Source organism: Candoia aspera, chromosome 18 (genome assembly GCF_035149785.1).
Source record: "Candoia aspera isolate rCanAsp1 chromosome 18, rCanAsp1.hap2, whole genome shotgun sequence".
Lineage (NCBI taxonomy): Eukaryota > Metazoa > Chordata > Lepidosauria > Squamata > Boidae > Candoia > Candoia aspera.
In genome coordinates, this window is record NC_086170.1 from 7641657 (window position 1) to 7661352 (window position 19696).

Here is a 19696-nt window from a genome sequence, read left to right on the forward strand (position 1 = left end):
TTTTTAATTTCAGAAGGGAGAAATTACTTACATTTCAGGATTATCATAGAAACTAAATTTGATTTTGATTAAGAATGTAAATGACCTCTTCGAATCAAATTTGTTAAGTCCCCACGTCCCACGCTTTTAAGGGTGAGGCTTCTCAAAGGTGAAGAAGGCTCAAGAAACACATCCTGGAGTAGCGGGAACGATTTTTCACTTCCAAAAGACACACACACACCCCGCCCTCATTTCGAGGGACAAAAGACAAGCGGAGCAACTGGAACAGCCCAAGTTTTGCATTTACAGAAAGTGGAATTTGAAATTTGCAACAACCCTCATTACAAGTTCTGATTTCTACGAACCCAAAATGACTCTGTTGGGCTTGGAAAGCAATGACTTTATCCACTTCCTCACTACGAATTTATATGATGTTACAGTATCCTCATTGTGTGTTGGTCTGTTTTTCCATTTTTCTTAAAACCTAACTGATGCATTTACACAATGGGCGAATCTTGGTTAGAATTAACCTTGGTTTGGTAGTTTGTTGTGTGAACCCAGCTGGTTGTTAGTTTATAATTCAGTTGTAATAGCACAGCTGAACCTATAAGGTGCAAAGCTGGTCATCTCAACCCTCTATTCCAGTGTTTCTCAACCTTGGCAACTTTAAGATGTGTGGACTTCAACTCCCAGAATTCCTGAGCCAGCATGGGGGATTCTGGGAATTGAAGTCCATACATCTTAAAGTCACCAAGGTTGAGAAACACTGCTCTATTCTCAGAAATCCTCTGGATTTTTACACAGGCCCTGTTTCTTGCTTAGTAACTGCTGTCGAGGATGGCATCAGCATGCGAGACATACGGGGACGTATGCAAGCTGCACACCTTATTGGTAAGTAAAAGAAGCTGATAAAAAAAAAAAAAATCACCTCACGACATTGATGAAGCGTGAGCAATCACCTTCCCCTTGCTTGGGAGATATATCAATCTCACAAGATATAAACAAAATTACTTTTTTTTTTTAAATTAAAAGGTTAAAAAAAGCCCTTTTTAACTTTGAGGAGTTACATACAAAACAATCAATGGTGGAAGAGGTAAAATACGGGGAGCAGCTCAGGAGGCTCTCCACTGGGAAAAACGCACAGGAAAAGTTAACAGTCTAAGCAGACTAGAAGACGATATTCACCATTATCCGAGCCATAGGGAGAATATGCATCAGATGCAAGAAATATGAGAGACCATTTGTGGGAATATAAATACTCATGCTCTGTTCACATGACTGCATTCTGGTGGGTGCTTGCTGACATGCTGACACTTCCGGGCCAGTTAATGGACCACAACTAACTTGGATTAATTTTACTCCCCAAACATTCCAGAGTGGTTGGAGAATAAAGTCAGCCAACCATGTCCTGCGAACTATTTATCTGTTGATCGAGCTTTACCACTGCCCATCTCCCCCACACAGGGGCGGTAGTTCTCCCCACTGTGGGAGCAGCGGAAACTGCCCTTCCTGCTTCCGAGGCTAAGATGTGATCCCATGGAAATGAGGCTGCAGAAGATGTCGAAGTTCACTCAAGATGGAGTCTGCTAGCTAGAGGAGGAAGAATTCAGCAGGAAACTGCTTGGACACGCGGCATTTGATCTAGAGCCATTGCTTGAGGTGGCCGTTCGTTTCCAAATGAGTCCAGACACGGATGCTAGTGTTCTTCCAGAACCTTGCCCCTGACCCTACAAAGGCCAGAAGACACATCCTGTGCCACCTTGGATGTTTAGCCACAAGCAAACTCCAAGGAGGCCGTTTGTGGTCCTGGAGCAGCTTCAGGAGAACAAGGCATTGCGCCAGCAACTGCAGTCTATTTCTGTCGGGCTTATAATTTCACAGGTGACCCCCAGAAATGCCTGTTGCCTGGCACTTAAGAATGGATCTGAAAGGAGAAACCTGGCATCAAAACTCATTTAGGGGGAAAAAAAGGGAATGTTCCCTCTGTCCAAGATACTAATGGATTCAAGAACCACAAATCCTGGTGCCTCCAATGATTTGGGGACATTGAGCAGCAGCGCTACAGGTAGTCCTTGCTTAATGACCAAAGTTGAGACTGGAATTTTGGTTGCTAAGCAAAGCAGTCATTAAGTGAATCACTGTGGCTATTAAGCGAACCACGTGGTCGTTAAGCGAATCATGTAGTTCCCCATCGATTTTGCTTGCCAGAAGCCGGCCAGGAAGGTCGAAAATGGTGACCACCTGACCACAGGACGCTGCGACAGTCACAAATAAATAAATAAATAAATAAAATAAACTGCCAAGAGTCCCCTGATGGGAGATGAGCAGGGACAAAATCAATCAATCAATCAATGCAAACCGGTTGCCAAGCACCCAAATCGTGGTCATGCGACTGCGGGGATGCTGCAAAGGTCGTACATATGAGCACCGGATGTAAGTTGGTTTTTTCAGCATTGTTGTCTGAGCCGTCACTAAATGAATGGTTGTTAAGTGAGAACTACCTGTATTCAGATAGTGGTTGGCTGGGTCCATGCCTCACGCTGATCATGGTCGGCTGAACCATAGTTTACTGAATTCACCCAACTGCCTAGGTTTGCACAACACTGAGCCTTCTTTTCCTACTCCCAACGGCAAGCTCCTAGTTCGCCACCCCAAATACTGGCATGGCAGCCTGCTGAGCTGACAACGCAGAGCACCTCCACCCTGGCAAACGGAGACCAAAGAGGCTGCTGCTACTTGGCCGCTAACAAGACTCGTCTGAAGGTGCCGTCCACAGCAGATAAGTCAAGGACGACAAGAGCTGAGAGGGGAGGAAGAGCATCAGCAGTGGAGGGGGGGGAACGCACCGCCAGCGACCCTGCCGCTGGAGTCGCCCCCTCACTCCCCTTCCGTGGAGGTGCACGTCTCGGGCCTCTGCAGCTCGCTGAAGGAGAAAAGTTTTGCAGTGAGCAGTGAGGTCCTACAATCTGCTGACCTTAATTACTTTGCGCAGAAGAAAATGAAATGAATTGCGTGAGTCACCAAAGGAACGGAGGGAGGGAGTCTTGGGGGCAGAGCCTGTCAGGCCATTACAGGATGATTCGGTGCTTCGTCCTGCTTTTATTTAATGCAGCCATTAAATTTAAATACATTTGCATATGACAAGTGCCAACATTCAGAAGGTCTAGGTGACACCCCTGACAAAGCAAAACTCCTTAGAAGGCAAGACCACATTCCACAGACCACACCAGGAAAGCAAGTTTGTTTTGTTGATTCGGGGGCTTCCAAGTGCCGAGAAACAAATTCAGATGTTCAGTAAAATAACCAGCCGGGCTCTGGCGATTTGTGGGAGGTGAACAGGATGCCAGCTGCAGCCCCAAAGCATGTTGGTGAATTTGTTTGCTTTTGTTGTTTATTCGTTCAGTTGCTCCCGACTCTTTGTGGCTTCATGGACCAGCCCACGCCAGAGCTTCCTGTCGGTCGTCAGCACCCCCAGCTCCCCCAGGGACGAGTCCGTCACCTCCAGAATATCATCCATCCCCCTTGCCCTTGGTCGGCCCCTCTTCCTTTTGCCCTCCACTCTCCCTAGCATCAGCATCTTCTCCAGGGTGTCCTGTCTTCTCATTATGTGGCCAACATATTTCAGTTTTGCTTTTAATATCATTCCCTCAAGTGAGCAGTCTGGCTTGATTTCCTGGTTTGATCTTCTTGCAGTCCAAGGCACTCCAGAATTTTCCTCCAACACCACAGTTCCAAAGCATCGATCTTCCTTTGCTCAGCCTTCCTTATGGTCCAGCTCTCGCAGCCATATGTCACTACGGGGAGCACCATTGCTTTGACTATGCGGACCTTTGTTGTCAGTGGGATGTCTCTGCTCTTGACTATTTTATCGAGATTGGTCATTGCTCTTCTCCCAAGGGATCCATTTAGTTTTCACGGCAAGAATACTGGGGTGGGTGGCCATGACCTTCCCCAGGGATCGCGTTTAGTCAGACCGCTCTGTCATGACCTTCCCGTTGTCATGTTCACCGTTTCAATGTGCATTGTACATCGTAATGTTTCACATGCCAAGGCACTGACGTGCGTTTCTGGTTGGGAGGGAGCTGCTGAGGGACCTTGCACCAAGCTCTCTATCTGTGTTCATGTCGATGGACTGTGTTTGGGCTATCTTCTCTGTTCAAGGTCTTTTCCCGCTGATCAGCAGAACTCGTTAGGAGCACCTGGGATTGTGAATTTGAGATGATTGTATGGGGGGTGGGACTTCATTTGTACTGGGGGGTTTTAGTTTGATTTTGGCTGGCTTTCATCATTCTCAGCTTTCTTTGTACTTGCATACTATTCTTAAATAAACCAGATATTATTAAGCTCCTGCTTGTGAGTCTGAGAGTGTTTTAGGATAGGCAACCATCACACCCGTCCTGGGTGGCCCTTCACGGTTCAGCTCATGGCAGCATTGAGGTGCTCAAGCTCCAGCACCACGACAAGGTAACGGTCCTTTGCTGAAGGAATTTGTTTGCAGTTGGGGGCAAAATCTTTTGTCCACGAGCAGCTTTCCAGAGAAAAAGGAAAAAAAGGGGGGCGGGCAGAATAAGCATTTCCAGTCTGTGGCCTTTGGAGAAGGACGGAGTAAAGTGCAGCCTTTGACCTCAAAAGCAGCAATTCCCGGGATGAAAAGCTCAAAAGGAAAGTTGACGCCCTTCCCACCACCCATTATGGAAAGTATAAAACCCGGCTGTTGCAGCAAAAAGCCATTTCTATTCCTGGACAAAGCGTGTGAACTTTTTGGCAGGTGGCATACAATACTGGTGATAACTAGATAGTTTTTATATTAACAAAGCTGGAGATAATTTTAGAAAAAGTCTCAGCTTCAATACTTCTTTGTGACCATGAGTGGGCCTAATAATATCACTTCAAGGAGAATTTCCTCCCGTAGCTGCCAAGGTTGGTATTTTCTGCCTCCATTCCCTACAATAAAGCACACCAGGAGCAAAATAGCACCCCACCCATAGTCTTGGCATTGCCTTGTAGCTGAAACATGCCAACTGATGCTTGGATCACAGGACGAGGAAACCAGCTGTGTCCAACTCCCAAGACCTGGCCAGGTTGGCTGATGGATGAACCTTCTTCCAGTCAAGCCCAACTTCACAGACACCTCCCTGCAGCCTTCTTGGCCTAACCGGCTAATGGCTTAGCTTTCCCTTCTGAGATGTTTGATCAGTTTCTCAGTCTAGCTTGCAGCTCAGGGCTTCATGGATGGTCTCTCTTCCAAATACTAACCACAGTCAATCCTGTTTTGCTTCTTAGATCAGCCAAGGCCAGCTAGGTCTTGCAGGTCAGTGACATCTTGAGGAGCAGCCAAGGGTTCTCCGTTCCCAGGGTCTGAAGTCAGTAAGTTAAAATTGGTCTGCATCGTTTTGAAGGCCCATCAAACCTGCTTCAGCAGAAATGACAGTGAGGTGAGGGAGTATGCGTACAGTCCATGTGCAAGGACCTTTCTTCCTCAGCTTTCCTGGATGCAGTTCTACCGTGTGAATTCATCTTTCCATTGGATTTTTTCCTTTTTAAAAGTTAACGAAATACAGACAGGATTGGGGAGCGAAAGAGCATTTCTCTGAAGGCAAAAGACTTGACCCCCGGCAGCGGCAGAAAAGATGGATCCCCAACTACAGAGCCAAGAAAACTTGGGCTGAGGACCCTGGATGTCTCTGAGGTCCTAGATGTTTAGATGTCAATCCTAGTGGTGCCATATGACTTGTGACTCTTGCCTTCTTCCCTCCCTTCACAAAGCCAAGAGGGGTCCAAGCAGGAATTATTTTAGCTTGACATCTAAAGCCAGAAGTCCCTGAAATGCAGCCAGTAGCAGAGAGGCCTGGAGGTAGGTGCGTCAAATCATGAATTCAGGAAGCACACCCCTTTCTTAAATAGTCGTACATCCCCAAGAACAAAGGGCTGAATGCTAGCATCTTCTGAGGCCCAATGCTCACCATCTCAGTGAAGGTCCTCCTGGCTGAGCCCTGCAGAGGGGAGGGTGTGGCTCTGCCCGCTTGTCTTTTCTACAATGCTCCATCTCTAAGTAGGGCTGGGGAATTCTGGGAATTGAAGTGCACACAGCTTGAAGTTGCCAAGGTTGAGAAACACCGATATAAGTAAACTAGGACGTAAAGGCTGCCCGTAACTTACTGTCAACTTTTCTTTATGGAGACAAGGAGAACAGAGAAACGGGACTGGCTGTTTAATTCCCTCCTCATCGCACTCGCTTGGCACGGGCGCCTCAAGCGCAACAGGGCATCTCATCCATCCATCTCCCCAAAGGGTGGGGGAAGCGCCAGCCCGTTCCATATTGGTTGGATGACTTGCGTCAGGCCTGCCCAGCTCCATAAATCAGCCATTTCAATACTCTGACCATCTCAAATGACGTCCAATGTTTTCATTAGCTCGTGATTTATCACCAGAAGGTACTCTCGGTTTATGCCCGATTTATAAACTTTTTACTCTCCCCACCCCTCCATTTGCTATCATGTTCGCTTTGTCCACCAGGCAATGAGACAGTAAATTTATTGTCTACGAAGCGACTTTGGAGGATGACATCAATGCCCAAATGTGTTTGTGTTTCTTGTCAATGGGCAATATGTTCATTGGAGAGTCCTTGCGGGGCGGAGACCAGGGGTGTGATGAGGTCACAGGTGGGCAGGAGCATATAAGCTCAAGATGGGGAAACCTCTTGAGATGCCACAGCAGCTGGCAGGGAATTCCACACCAAGGCAACCGGTGGGTGGAAACAATGGGCAAGCTGGGCTGGTTCTGCCTCTCTCTCTTCAGCCTCTCTGGGCAGCTCTGGGCAGCCCCCAGGGCCAGCTCCAGCGAGGAAGTATCTGCTTGGGCCCCAGGTAAGAAGAGATTTTTCTCTCGATTCTTCCAGTGGTTAATATCATGACATTGTAGTGGAGACAGGGTTACTTGCCCAGGCTTTTGATGTGAGATGAGCCAGGTACATTTGGAAAGCCAGCCTACAAAGGATGTTCTCCTGCAAGCTGGCAGAATCACCAGCAGCAGGAAAGACGGGTGGGGGGACCCGCGTGAGTCTCTTATCTGGCTGCAGAGGCAAAGCAGGCTGCAAATTGTTAGGGATCAGGCTCTTAAGAGCCAGGACCTGAGGGTCTGGGGCTGAGTATCTTGGGTGATTTACCTTGAGGAGATAGCGAGTTGGGAGACAGTGATGGTCCTAGAACGTAGATTTGGCTTGACAAATTAAGCTCATACAGGTAGTCCTATGACTTGCGACCATCCATTCAGCAACTGTTCAAAGTTATGGCAGCGCCGAAGGGACTTCTGACTGGTCCTTGAAGTTACAGCTGTTGCAGTGACCCCCCGTCATGTGATCAGAATTTGGGCACTTGGCACTTAGGACCACAGGGGCGCTTCAACTCCACCTGACAGCTGACCTCTCACCGTCTCCTTGCTCCTGCTGCTGCCGAGGCATGCCTGGCCTGGCTGCCGGGCTGAGCTGGGGCTGGGCTTTGTGCTGTGGCTCAGGAGCTGCTGTTGGGCAGGCCGGGCACGCCTCATCAGCACAGAAGCAAGGAGATGGTGGTCAGCTGGGGTGGCGGTGGGGAGCCAAAAGGATAGAGACGGGGGGAGATAGGCTGGTGGGGGGAGTTGGACTCAGTCCTTTACCTCAGGGCTGGGGGGGACCAAGCCAGGAATGGCTTGGATCGGGGTGGGTCCTCGCCTAATGACCCATGGAATTTGCTCATGATGGCAATGGGGATTGCCGGGATTACCATCGCTAAGTGATGCGGTCATGTGATGTCTCATTTTACGACTGCATTGCTTAGTGATGGAAATTCCGGTTCAAATTGTTGTAAGTCGAGGACTACCTGTAATGTTTTCCTTTCTAATGAAAAGTACTCCCCCAGGAGGAGTAAATTTGTAATTGCAACTAAAAATTTGGCTTTTTTTTCTTAAACAGAGATATGCTATTACAAAGCAAAATGTGGAGCTTTCTGTGGTGGTTTTTTTTTTTTTTTTGGCAGGCTGCAAATAAAATGTCATCAATGGGTACTTGTCAAATGCTTCTAGCCATTGTGTCTTCTCAACGAAATGTGAAGATAACAATGCCATTCTGTCAGTTACAGAACAGACCCTAGTGTTACAAGCAGCATTCACCTAACCTGCCTTTGAAACGCAAACTATTTTATGCAGACCACCTCGATTAACAGATTAAGGGAGAAAAGAAACTTTTCCCGGGTGATGGGTGCTGCCTGTGGTGCTGGTGTGCCTTAGGACAGCCTCTCCCTGGGATGAAGGTCAGCTTAGCTCCACGTCTGAGCACAGTTCCTTGCTTTCTTTAGCAGAAGCAACCCTCCCACACAGAGCACACACGCGAGATTCCTTGGCAGAGATGAGGGAGGGAATGCTAGATTGGGCAGAGAAGGTAGGAAGGGTTTTTCTGAAGACAGAAAAGTCGAAGGCCACAACAGGGTTCCAATACAGAAAGACACAAAGATGTCCAATCATCAAACCCCAAACATCACTGATGTCAACTATAATTGATGTTTGGGCATAGCTGAATGGCTGAAGTGAATGAGACATCACCCTTTGCAAAGCAAACAGAAATCTCTTTGCACTCCCTGTCCAAAAATACGAAAATGATCATCATCCTGGTGGGTGCATTTATTTACTTATGAGAAAGAACTATTCTTGCAGGGTTGGGAATGTTCCTTTGGACAGAATGAAGTGTCCTTTTTACAGTACATTTAACTATCTAAAAGAGGTAGGAAACCAACTGTGACCACGTGTGCCCTCATTAGCCGTAGGACTGGGCAGGGTCCAAGACTAAATATCCCAGCATCTCAAGTGAGTCACGAAGTCAGCTGAAGGTATCTGAGGGAGCCCACTGGAAGCCTGCAACCATTCCTGATCTTGCCCCTTGAAAAAGAGGAGGTTGGTTTTGTTCCATTTCAACCTACTTTTGGGGCGCTGCAAGATTGATCCTACAACACAGCATCCGAAAAGGGGCTGGAATGAAGGGGAAGCTAAACTCACCTGAAGTATGGTGAAAAGGGAAAGTGGTAGTAATGGTATTAGAGAATGAAGGAAGGAAGGCCATCTCTCCCTTTTATTTTCATTAAAATGGAACGCAAGTGTCAAAATAAGAATCTATCACCTAACATGTAATGCTGTTGTGGAATTTACAGTCAAAGTTGTGGCCAAGTTTTTTCATACTTCTTTTTGAAGGCAGGCTTAGAGAAAGCATCTCTCCTGATTAGCAAGAGTGGAGCACTAGGGAGGGGGTCCTAGACAGGCTGCAGAGCGAAAAGGTTGAGGGCCTTCAGTCCAAAGGCGTAAGGCCGTTCCTCATTCTCAAGGACTTCCAAGAGAGATGTGGGGAGCTGGACATCTCTCCAAAGAGCATCTTGCTTCTTCCTCATCTTATTCTCAATCTGTAGCAAACAACGAAGGCGCCAGGCTACATCTGGAGGCTCTGAGTAGCAGAAGACCCTTTCAGCAAGCCTTAACCAGGATACTAGGAGCACAGACAGAGGACTATCCAAGCAAAGCAGGTAAGGCAGAAAAAAGACCCTGCATATTTTACTCTTTTGTAGTTCTTGAATGGTGGTACCATCTTCCCCACAAACTCTACCCAACTTTTTCATGCCCCAAAAGCTTAAGCACTGTCATCTTTTCTTGAAGACCATTTCAGGAATCCCTTCCAGCTTTATAAGATCCTTTCTTGACCATTCAAAGAAGAGTTGCATCACCAACAGGCATTACACAGCTATCGGCAGTATTATTTTCAATTCCTCTCCCAAGGATTTCCAGCACAGAATTCACATTTTGCATAGGGATGCACAAGGCCAAGCCATTGGCAGAACAAGCTAAGCTTGATTAATTTCAGCTCGAGCAAGCTTCTTTGGCAGTTAGTATGTTGTGTGGATCCAGCCCATGTGGTAAATTCAGTTTATTTTGCAAAGCCAGAAAATAGACTGCACGCATAGGGTGTGCTCGGATGCTGGACCAACATTTTATGCTCACCGCCACAGCTCAAAATGCTTTTCCTGTTTAGTAGTGGCCATAAAAGATCCCACTGGATTTCTACTCTAATATGCATCATGTACATTTTGAAGGTGACTTCAAGGTAGCGATTAAAATGCTGGAAGTGAGTTCCAGTTCTCCCTTTAGCATGAATGCCAACTGGGTGACTTTGGGTCAGTCAGTTTCTCTCAGCCCAACCCACTTCACAGGGTTGCTGTGGAGAAAACATTATGCTGGTTGCCCTGAGTTGTTCAAAATAAAAGCAGAATATAAATCTAATTTTTAAAAAGGTTAAGTCTTAACTTTTAGGCTTTATATGATCAATATATATTGTATTTGGTCATCGCATCGGTGATTTTCCCTTGCTAATCACTTACTTGCTATCAAGTAAATAAATTTGATTCTGCAATTTGAAATCAGTCAATGAATGAATTTACATTTCCCAACCTTCTTTGTCAAACATATTTCCGTGTTCCAGTCAATCGAAATGACTCTCGGTCGGCTCGTATAGGAAAAAGACAATACAGGAACACAAACACAACAGCTCCCCAACAACACAAGGAAAAGTAGGAAAAAGAAACGGCCACATCAAATCCAATCAGGGGAAATGGCTCGGACTTCAAGGGCTTTCGAAAGGCCAGCCCGGGCACCCTGAACCTCCCAAAGCTGTGGGATTTGCTGCAACTTCTCCCCTGCAGATCTAATTGGTCGGGATGAAACTCTGGAGAAGGCTGTCTGGCAGCTATGAAGGACTTTACAGGTAGTCCTCACTTAACAACCACAATAGTGACCAGAAAACTGGTTAAGCGGTCATTAAGCGAGTTGCCATGTGACCGGACTCGATTTTACAACCATTTTTGTGATGGCCGTTAAGTGAGTAACCATGGTTGTTAAGTGAATCCAGCTTCCCCAATGGACGTTTTTTGCTGGAAACCGGCAAAAAAGGTCGCAAATTGCAATCACATGACCACAGGATGCTGCAACTGGTCATAAATGTGAGCCGGCTACCAAGTGCCCGAATTGTGATCACATGACTGTGGGGGTGGTACAACATTTTGCGACGGTTGTGAGTACTGGTCGTAAAGCACTTTTCCCAAGGCCGTCGTAACTTCAGACTGTCATTAAATGGTCGTTAAGTGAGGACTACCTGTATAGGTCAAAGCCAGCAACTTAAGTTGGACCTGGAAACCAATTGCTATTGTAATGCTCATTTCCCATTTTGAAGATATATTTCTGGAACCCTTTGGAAAAATTCTGTCCCCAGAAAACCCACAGCAGACTTTCTTTGTTAGAACTGACAAACCAGTTCCTAAGAGTCAGGAGTGAGAAACGTATGTACCACAGCCATCAACTCATCTCTGCCGGAAAACTGAATATTCCTTCCCAAGTTAGAAAAAGTAGCTACGGACAGCTAAGCCACAGAGCCAGCTGCAGAGTCTGCAACCAGATTGGTTCTGTATTTCCAACAGGAATGTTCTGAACCTCACTTTGTTTTCACTGCAGGTCTCGGGCCCCACAGCTTCAGCGCAAGGGAGTATGTCAAAGAGGTAAGGAGGGGGTCAAATGAATGGCCTATTAGATCTGAAATGGTATTCCTCCCATCTTCCATCCATGAACCTTTCCTCTTTTTTTTAATAAGAATTTTATTAGGGTTAAGACAAAGATAAAAACTGCAAAAAACCATTAAAAAAAACTAAAAAAGTGTGAAAACACAAAAAGAGAATTTTTTTTTTAAGCTTACATAAGGAGGTGGCTTCCACTTTTAACAGCAAGAATATACAGCAATTTCCCATAATCAACCTCTTACTCTATAGTAAACCAAAATCACATTATCTCTATAAATCGTTCTATTAGTACATTATAAAAATCACTAAATACGTTTGCTCTTTCCCCTTTTATTAAAAGAAAAGGAAGAATATAAACCTCTTAATCAACTCCCCCGCCCCCCAAAGACATATCCCTGAACATTTCCAGTGTTTAGTAATGGGCCCAACTGTCCCTTTTTTCTTTGGAAAAAGACCCATTCAAGAGAAGTGAAGATAATTTTAATGGTGGCGAATGCTCCTAGGTGGTGACCAACAGCCTCCACGTTGCTTCCCTTATTTTCTTGGTGAAATTGCTCTTCCAGGGAGAAAAAAGTCCGAAACAGAGTTTTCCTTCCATTACAGGACATGACTTTAGCTGTGTAGAATTATCACTTTAATTGCTTGGAACTCACAAACCCTTTGTAACACACAAAGTAGCCTCCGCTGCTCGCAAGACGGAAGATAGACCGCAAATGGTCCTTCTTGGGCAGAATACAGAGAAAGCAGCGAAGGGCATGCTACTCTTCCTCTGCTCTCACTACACTATTATCTAATGTTAACTACCCAGAGTCGCTCTTCGAGTGAGAAATTCGAAATACAAATAAATAAATATTTTGAGATACTGAGAGCTAATGGGAAAAATGAAATTGGAGATGCCTCCTTAACAGCAAGATTTTTGGCTCACGTTTAACCAAGAGCCAAACGGACTTTTGGCTCTTGGTTAAACGTGAGCCAAAAATCTTGCTGTTAAGGAGGCATCTCCAATTTCATTTTTCCCATTAGCTCTCAGTATCTCAAAATATTTACTTTATATCAGCCAGCCTATGGGCCCAAGGATCTTCCCTCCCTGCAGGAGTCTTACTTGTTTAGTTTTAAGTATCAGCTGTTAAAGTTTCAGACACATTTTTCCTGCTCTGCCTGGACTAAACTTGTCTAAAGGAGCTGGCTATGTTTAGCTTAATGAAGAGAAGACGGAGGGGAGACATGATGGCATCTTCCCATACTTGAAGGGCTGCCCCAGGGAAGAGGGCGTTGACTTATTCTCCTTGGCACCCAAGAGTAGGACAAGGAGCCATGGGTGGAAGCTCATCAGGGGGAGACCCAACCTGGAGACAAGGAGGAATTTCCTGACAGTGAGAACTGTTGAGCAGTGGAACAGCTGGCCTCCCGGAGTGGTGGGTGTTCCATCGCTGGAGGTGTTCAAGAAGAGACTGGACAACCATCCGTCCGAGATGGTATGAGGACTCCTGCCTTGGGCAGGGGGTTGGACTAGGAGACCTCCAAGGTCCCTTCCAACCCCATGATTCTATGATTCTATGAAATGCCCAGAGTGAGATATGAGCAGGATCAGGCTTTGCATCCACAAAACCAGAGTCTAGGTAGGATCATCTCTGAACTTTCCAGACAGCCCACTTCTACGAACAGAGTAAGGGTATGATAGGTTTTGGCTTAGTTTTAATTGTGCTGAAAATACTAGGACTTAAGTACCTAATAAAGTATTTAACATCTACTGATTCCTTTCTAGTACCTGCAGTTGATAAATGAGTATTTTCCCCACATGTTTCTGTGTACATCTTCTCCGTTCAGTAGGGCTCCAGGCACAAGATCTAGTGTGGGCAGAGTAACACGCTTAACTGATAGAACTATTTTTAATTATCCGTGTACCATATTAACAATATTAACAAAGGAGAGGAAAGTTAAATACAGGAAGCACAAAATAAGCACTCATATTTTTACCACCCACACTCCAGAAGAACATCAAGATAGATCTCTGACTAAAGCAACCACTTTCTAGCCTTTTATCATCAAGAAATGCCACCCAACTCAAAGGGAATTTCTGGTAGTCTCACATTCCCAAACCACTCCCTTTCTCAAGGGTTTCAATTTAACTTTAGTTAAATGGTTTTACAGCAGATCCCTGCATTTGTGGTATCAAGGTGATGAGAAAAGTTAATCATATTTGAAATTTTAATGACATGGCGAAGTTTGTGAATTTTGTGGCTGTTTTCTTTGTGGAAATAATACACTTGACATGTTAGTGCATTCTGATTACTGATTTCCTTAATATTTCTAATTTTCAAGAGCTAACGTAATAAGTTAATGTCAAAACCAACTCCTGGCTTAACCTGGGGGCTCAGGGGGAGGGCTTCTTATTTGCAAAGCCGGGCGAGTGGGTGCTATTCTACCGAGCATGAAGAAAGGCTGGACTTTCTTTGGACTACTCAAATCTTGACCACGAGGCTGGAGGCGAACTGTGCTGTTGGATTACATGGCAACCCCTAACCATGACTGACTTAAAATGCTTTACTCAACCCAACTTTCTGACATATAACTGAGTGCACAGCCTGGGTTCACATAAGATGCCAAGCTAAAATGTGGCTGGCTGGTGTAATCTTTGTGCATGTTTGGGGCTTTCAAAGATTTCATTGTTAGAAACAGCAACAGCTTGCATCAGAGTGCCCAAATTTAAGGGGCAAATCTGGATCAGTGTTTCTCAACCTTGGCAACCTGAAGATGTGTGGACTTCAACTCCCAGAATTCCCCAGCCAGCATGAGGACTCCTGCCTTGGAGGAGTGTGTGTTCAAGCTGCCAAGGTTGAGAAACACTGATCTAGATGATGTCCTAGCTTATGAAAAAAGGTTTAAAACTCTTTGTATGGAGCAGCAGTAGGAAACAAGGACAGTAGCTCTCAGCTACCTGAAAGATAGAACATAACTGCAAAAAATAATGAGATGGGATTAAAACTGGAATTAAGTACCAATTTCCCTGGTAACTGGAAATTAAGGGGACAAGATTCCACGTAGCATTAGAGGGAAATGTCCCTTGACTGCTGAATATATGCAGAGGTGCAGATACTTAAGAGGAGGCTGGAAGGCCATTGCTTGGGATGCTGTCCCACATCTCCAGATCTCTGAACTTCCTGCCAACTCTACCATTGAGTAAATCTAGAATCGCTTCTCTTTCATTCTGCTCAATGCCTCCTCCTCTCTGCCTTGTTTACCTGACGGAGTGGGCTGCCTTTCTCCTCTTTGTTCTCTTGTTCAGGCACCGCCTGGAGGCCTCTCCCAGAACATGCTGCGAAGACGCTTCTGGGAGTCCACCAGGAAACTGCATAAGAAGCGAGGCAATCTCTCCGAATGCTTCTGGAAATACTGCGTGTGACTGGCTGGGAACCCAACTGCTTCCAGGTGCCCCCCAGTCCTAACACCACATCCTTGCCCTATAATTTATGATGCAATCAAGCAATAGACTAGAATCCTGCATATAATTTGTGGAAATGCACACACGATGAAAATAAAGTAATTCTGAAGATGGCAAAAAACTTCCATATTACTTGCATGGGATTTAATAAACCTTCTCTCGATTTGCTTATATTTTTGGAAGTGGAGAGTTATTTTCTTTTTTTCCCCTGAGTCCTATTCAAGTTTAGGGAACAAGAAAGGCATCTCGCAAATTTACTGATGGATTTACATCGATTTATGTGGCTGCCCATCTCACAAATGTGACTCTGAGCAGCTAACAAGGGTTAAAAAATACAATTTAAAAGTTGTATTTCACACGCCCCGAGGAACTCCTCAAGGAAATGCTGAAAAGGAATTAAGTTGTTTTCACTGCGATTCCAGTGAAGGGGTACTCATCCTTTCTACCAGCTTTCAACTACTATGTGAACAAAACTGATAGTATTACGCCAATTATCCAAAATGGGAGATCAGTGGAAAGCTGAATGCTTAACTCCTCTCAGGCTGGATTGAACTGGGTGTCCGGGGGGGCCCTTCCTTTATGCCAAAGAACATGGTTTATTAAAGGCTCCCTCTTCTTTTAGGACACAAACATGATTCTCTCTCTCGACCCGAATCAACCCTGCAGTCAGCCGTGCCACACAGCAAGTAGGCCGACACCACCAGGCCTCCTTTGCCACGTCCCGTCTGGGCATCCCATGCAGAGACCCGCACCCCATCTTGATGGCTCTCACACAATTTGACCACCTTTATGACAATCAGTAAACAAAGTGCAGCCCTCGTAATGAGATTAGCCCTCAATCTAACAAGATTGAATGAGTGAGTCATCGTTTGAACCATAATACTGGTTTATGTAATTTCATAAGGCAGCCCTTATTTTTATTGCCTCTGTATGTAAACACCGCCCCCCAAACACATCTCAGAATGTTGAATAAGGGAGCTATTGTGCAACACGTCAAAAATACCACTTGGATGGGGATAAGAGCATCCACACTCACACTTTGTTCTACTGATAGTAGTAGATAGGTTGGTTTCCCACAGAAGAGAGAAAGGGGGCTGGTGAGCTGGCAAAGGAAGGTGGGTTATTTAAAAAAGGGGGAGGGGACTCTGGGAAGGAGAAGAGGAACTTTGATGGCTGGCTAATTAAGATCGCCTTAGAGCAGTGTTTCTCAACCCTGGCAATTTTAAGATGTATGGACTTCAACTCCCAGAATTCCCCAGCCAGAGAGCACTGGCTGTTGAAGATTTGTTTTGGAAAGGACAATGATGGCTGGTGATGGGCTGTTGAAGGATTGTAAGCTTGAGGAAAGGTAGGTAAGAAGTGGGACAGGGCACAACCTGGAAAAGGGCTGAAGTTTGAGGCAGAACCTACCTGGGTGCAGGAGGCTGCGGGGGTGGGGTGTCAGAAGCTGAGATGGGAGAAACCCAGTTACCAACCTAAGCCAAGCCAGGCTGGTAGCTTCAGCTTTTTTTGGACCCTAGATAGAAGCAGCTAAAGTTTAGAAATATTGCAGCAGACACGCAGAGCGCAAGCGTACGTCGTTAGGGAACCCTTAAGCTGCAGAGTGTTCAAAAGAGAACACGTCCCCTTTAATAAATCACAGCCACTGTGGCTATATCTCGAGGAGGAAGAGGAAGGAGGGGATGAAGGACCTTCTTTTTTTCAGAAGTGAGGGCTGGCAGTGAGAGAGAGCCAACATTCTGAATCAGGGACTTCACTGCAATATGGGAAAACAAATACTCTTCCCATCTGTTCTCATTCAAATTGCCACGTTTTTAACTTTCTGCCTGTTCTACGCACCTGATGAAGTGACGCACAGCCCACAACCCAGCTCAGGCCTTTTCACAGAATGTGTTGGTCAGAAAACACCTGATCTTTTCCACCTTAGCACTTCTTGTCGCGCAGACCCCTTTGCAACTTACTTGCTTACACCGAGGAATGGGACACCGCAATGAAGAACAGGAACGTGTACTGACTCAAGTCATTTGAAGGAGCACAATCATGCGCGCAGGATAAGGCGGTCCTAGGATGACAGGCACAAGGAACAGGTCAAAGGCGTCACAGCTTTTCTGCTTTCAGGAGTCAATTCAGCCTTAACCCTTTGCCTCGCTATTCTTTACAATAAATCGGTACAAAACAGAATCGTCTTTGTCCGCACACCAAGAGGTACACATCTGAAAATCCAGGCCTTCTTTCCCAAAGCTGCAAGTTTTAAGTACTCACTGGGACAAGAGGGAGGAGGAGGATGAGACACCGAAGCACAGAACAGACGTTGGGTATCCGTCTCGTGAAGAGAGAGCGAGCGATAAGAGGGGCGCACAACGGAAACCCCTCCTGCACTATCTAGAGCAGGCAGACGGTTTTCAGAAATGCACCCACCATCGCTCATCTCTGTCTGGAATGCACCCAGTGGGGAAAAAAGCATTTGTCAATGCAAATAATGCCACTGCAAGATCTTCATGAGCAAGGAAAGCTCTTACTCTTAAACGATTAAGAACTGTCTTCCCTGACTAATTCCCAACTTTATACTGTGCAAACAGCATTCGTCTTGGCTACGGTACTGACTAGAATCACAGGCCCAGAATACCAGCTTCTCCAAAATGGGACACCGAAACATTATACTACATAGATTGTCTGAAGAAAACATTGCTGTTAGTTGGAATGATATAGGTCACTGTCAACTCCTAGAGGCCACATGGGTAGATCTGCTCCAGGATGGTCTGTCCCCAGTGGCCCTTCGTGTCCTCTAATGGTGCACAGATTGCTGCTGTAGTTGAGTTCATCCACCTTGTCATCCCCTCCTCTCCTTTCCTTCCATCTTTCCCAGCATTATATCTTTCTCAAGGAAGTGGCATAGTGTTTAAAATTAGGTCATCTGAGCCTGGTCATCTGTTTCTTGAGTGAGAACTCTGGATTGATTTGCTGTATGATCCATTGGTTTATTTTCCTAGCTTTCCATGGTACTCTCAAGAGTCTTCTCCAACACGGAAGTTCAGAACTACAAATATTCTTTGTATCCTCCTTCAAGGTCCAACTTTCACTTCCATGGAACGTCCCTGGAAAAACCACTGCTTGCATGATTCTGACCTTTGGCCTAGGCACCTCATGACATCTGTCCAATTCCAATCCCTTTCAATTTACTGATGCTTAAAATGTCCACAGGGTTAATTTCACCTTTCGCTGTGTCGAGCTTCCCCACATTTATACTTCTCGCATCCCATGTTTCCACCGTGATTCTGTCTTTGCAGCTTCGGATCTTCTTTTCCTGAATGGCAACATCAGCACCTTGACACCCCAAAGGCTTTAACCAAGCCACATTATAAACACTGTTAATACTATGGAAGGTCCTCAGCTTTTCCTCAGTAGCACGCTGATTGACATCCAACCTGACAGGTCCATCATCCTGCACAATGCTGTCGATCGTTTTATATATTGTGTTAAAGGACATCACTATAAATGCAATCAGAGAAGCAAAACCAGTTTCTCCATTATGGAATATTGTTGCACGATAGTACAATATTTTATTGGGTATATAGCTGGAAGGGGATGCAGTGGTGCTGTGGGTTAAACCGCTGAGCTTGCTGATCGGAAGGTCGGCAGTTCAAATCCACATGACGGGGTGAGCTCCCGTTGCTAGTCCCAGCTCCTGCCAACCGAGCAGTTCGAAAACATGCCAATGTGAGTCGATTAATAGGTACCACTTTGGCGGGCAGGTAATGGCGTTCCGTTCAGTCATGCCGGCCACATGACCATGGAAGTGTCTATGGACAAACGCTTTGAAATGGAGATGAGCACTGCCCTCTAGAGTCAGACACGACTGGACTTCATGTCAAGGGAAACCTTTACCTTTACCTATATAGTTGGAACTTTCACGTTTAAAATGTGATCTCTACTTTGTTCAAGTAATGATCTGACACGTGTCGCTGGCTGGGTGGGAACAGGAATGAGTCATATGTAAATGGCAGTACAACCACACACAAGCCCATTCCCTGCAGAACTAGGAAAAAAACCCATTCTTGGACTTCCAGGGAAGAAATGGTAAAGACAGTCCTGCTAAAAGCGGAGCTGATGACCGTGGCAGAATGAAGAGCCGGCGAGTAGACTGGACAAGGAGAGGACTTTTGATCACCCACAAGTGCTCCAGACAGCTGCTCCTTGCAAGGAGACCACAAGACAGCAGTCCCCAGCAGATCTGGACCCCGGGAGACGTGGGAATAGCCATCTTGCTCAAGCCACAGTTGGCACCTTCAAAAGGACACTGGGTTTGCATACCTTTTCCAATGACTTTTGGAAATTGCTTGTTAACTGCTTTTCAGCTTTTTTTAAGTTTGTATTAGATTTTATTGTTGTAATTGTAATTTTTAATAAAATTACTATTAAAAAAGAAAAAAAAACACATTCTTTGTCTGGAGGCTTAAACCATTCTGAAGTTGTGCAGAAAATCAGCTCTTTCTTGCACCCTGGTTAACTGGCATAAAGCAAGCTTCAGTTGACAATGGCATGAAGAAGTTGCCACTTCACATCAATGCCACTGAGCTCACCAAGGGTGCCTGTTTTCGAGGAGGACACCAAACAGCCACACAGTTTCTCCAAAATCGTAAACGAAGAGGAAGGCAGATGAAATTTTTTGAAGATAGCAACTAAAAGTGCTTTCACT

At 45.6% G+C, this 19696-nt stretch overlaps 1 protein-coding gene across 1 annotated transcript; it reads left to right on the forward strand.

Moving 5' to 3' along the window:
• Nucleotides 1–9323: 9323 nt before the first annotated feature.
• On the forward strand, nt 9324–15125 carry LOC134507093 (urotensin-2-like). Its single transcript, XM_063317539.1, has 3 exons — nt 9324–9521; nt 11497–11540; nt 14845–15125. Exons 1-3 carry the CDS (start codon nt 9341–9343, stop codon nt 14959–14961), a joined length of 342 nt encoding a protein of 113 aa, XP_063173609.1. The 5' UTR covers nt 9324–9340; the 3' UTR covers nt 14962–15125.
• Nucleotides 15126–19696: the final 4571 nt, after the last annotated feature.

Coding starts and splice junctions, on each gene's coding strand:
- LOC134507093 (XM_063317539.1), top strand. CDS start 9,341: ATGTGGGGAGCTGGACATCTCTCCAAAGAGCATCTTGCTTCTTCCTCA. Junction 9,522..11,496: donor GGACTATCCAAGCAAAGCAG/GTAAGGCAGAAA, acceptor TTTTCACTGCAG/GTCTCGGGCCCCACAGCTTC. Junction 11,541..14,844: donor CAAGGGAGTATGTCAAAGAG/GTAAGGAGGGGG, acceptor TCTCTTGTTCAG/GCACCGCCTGGAGGCCTCTC.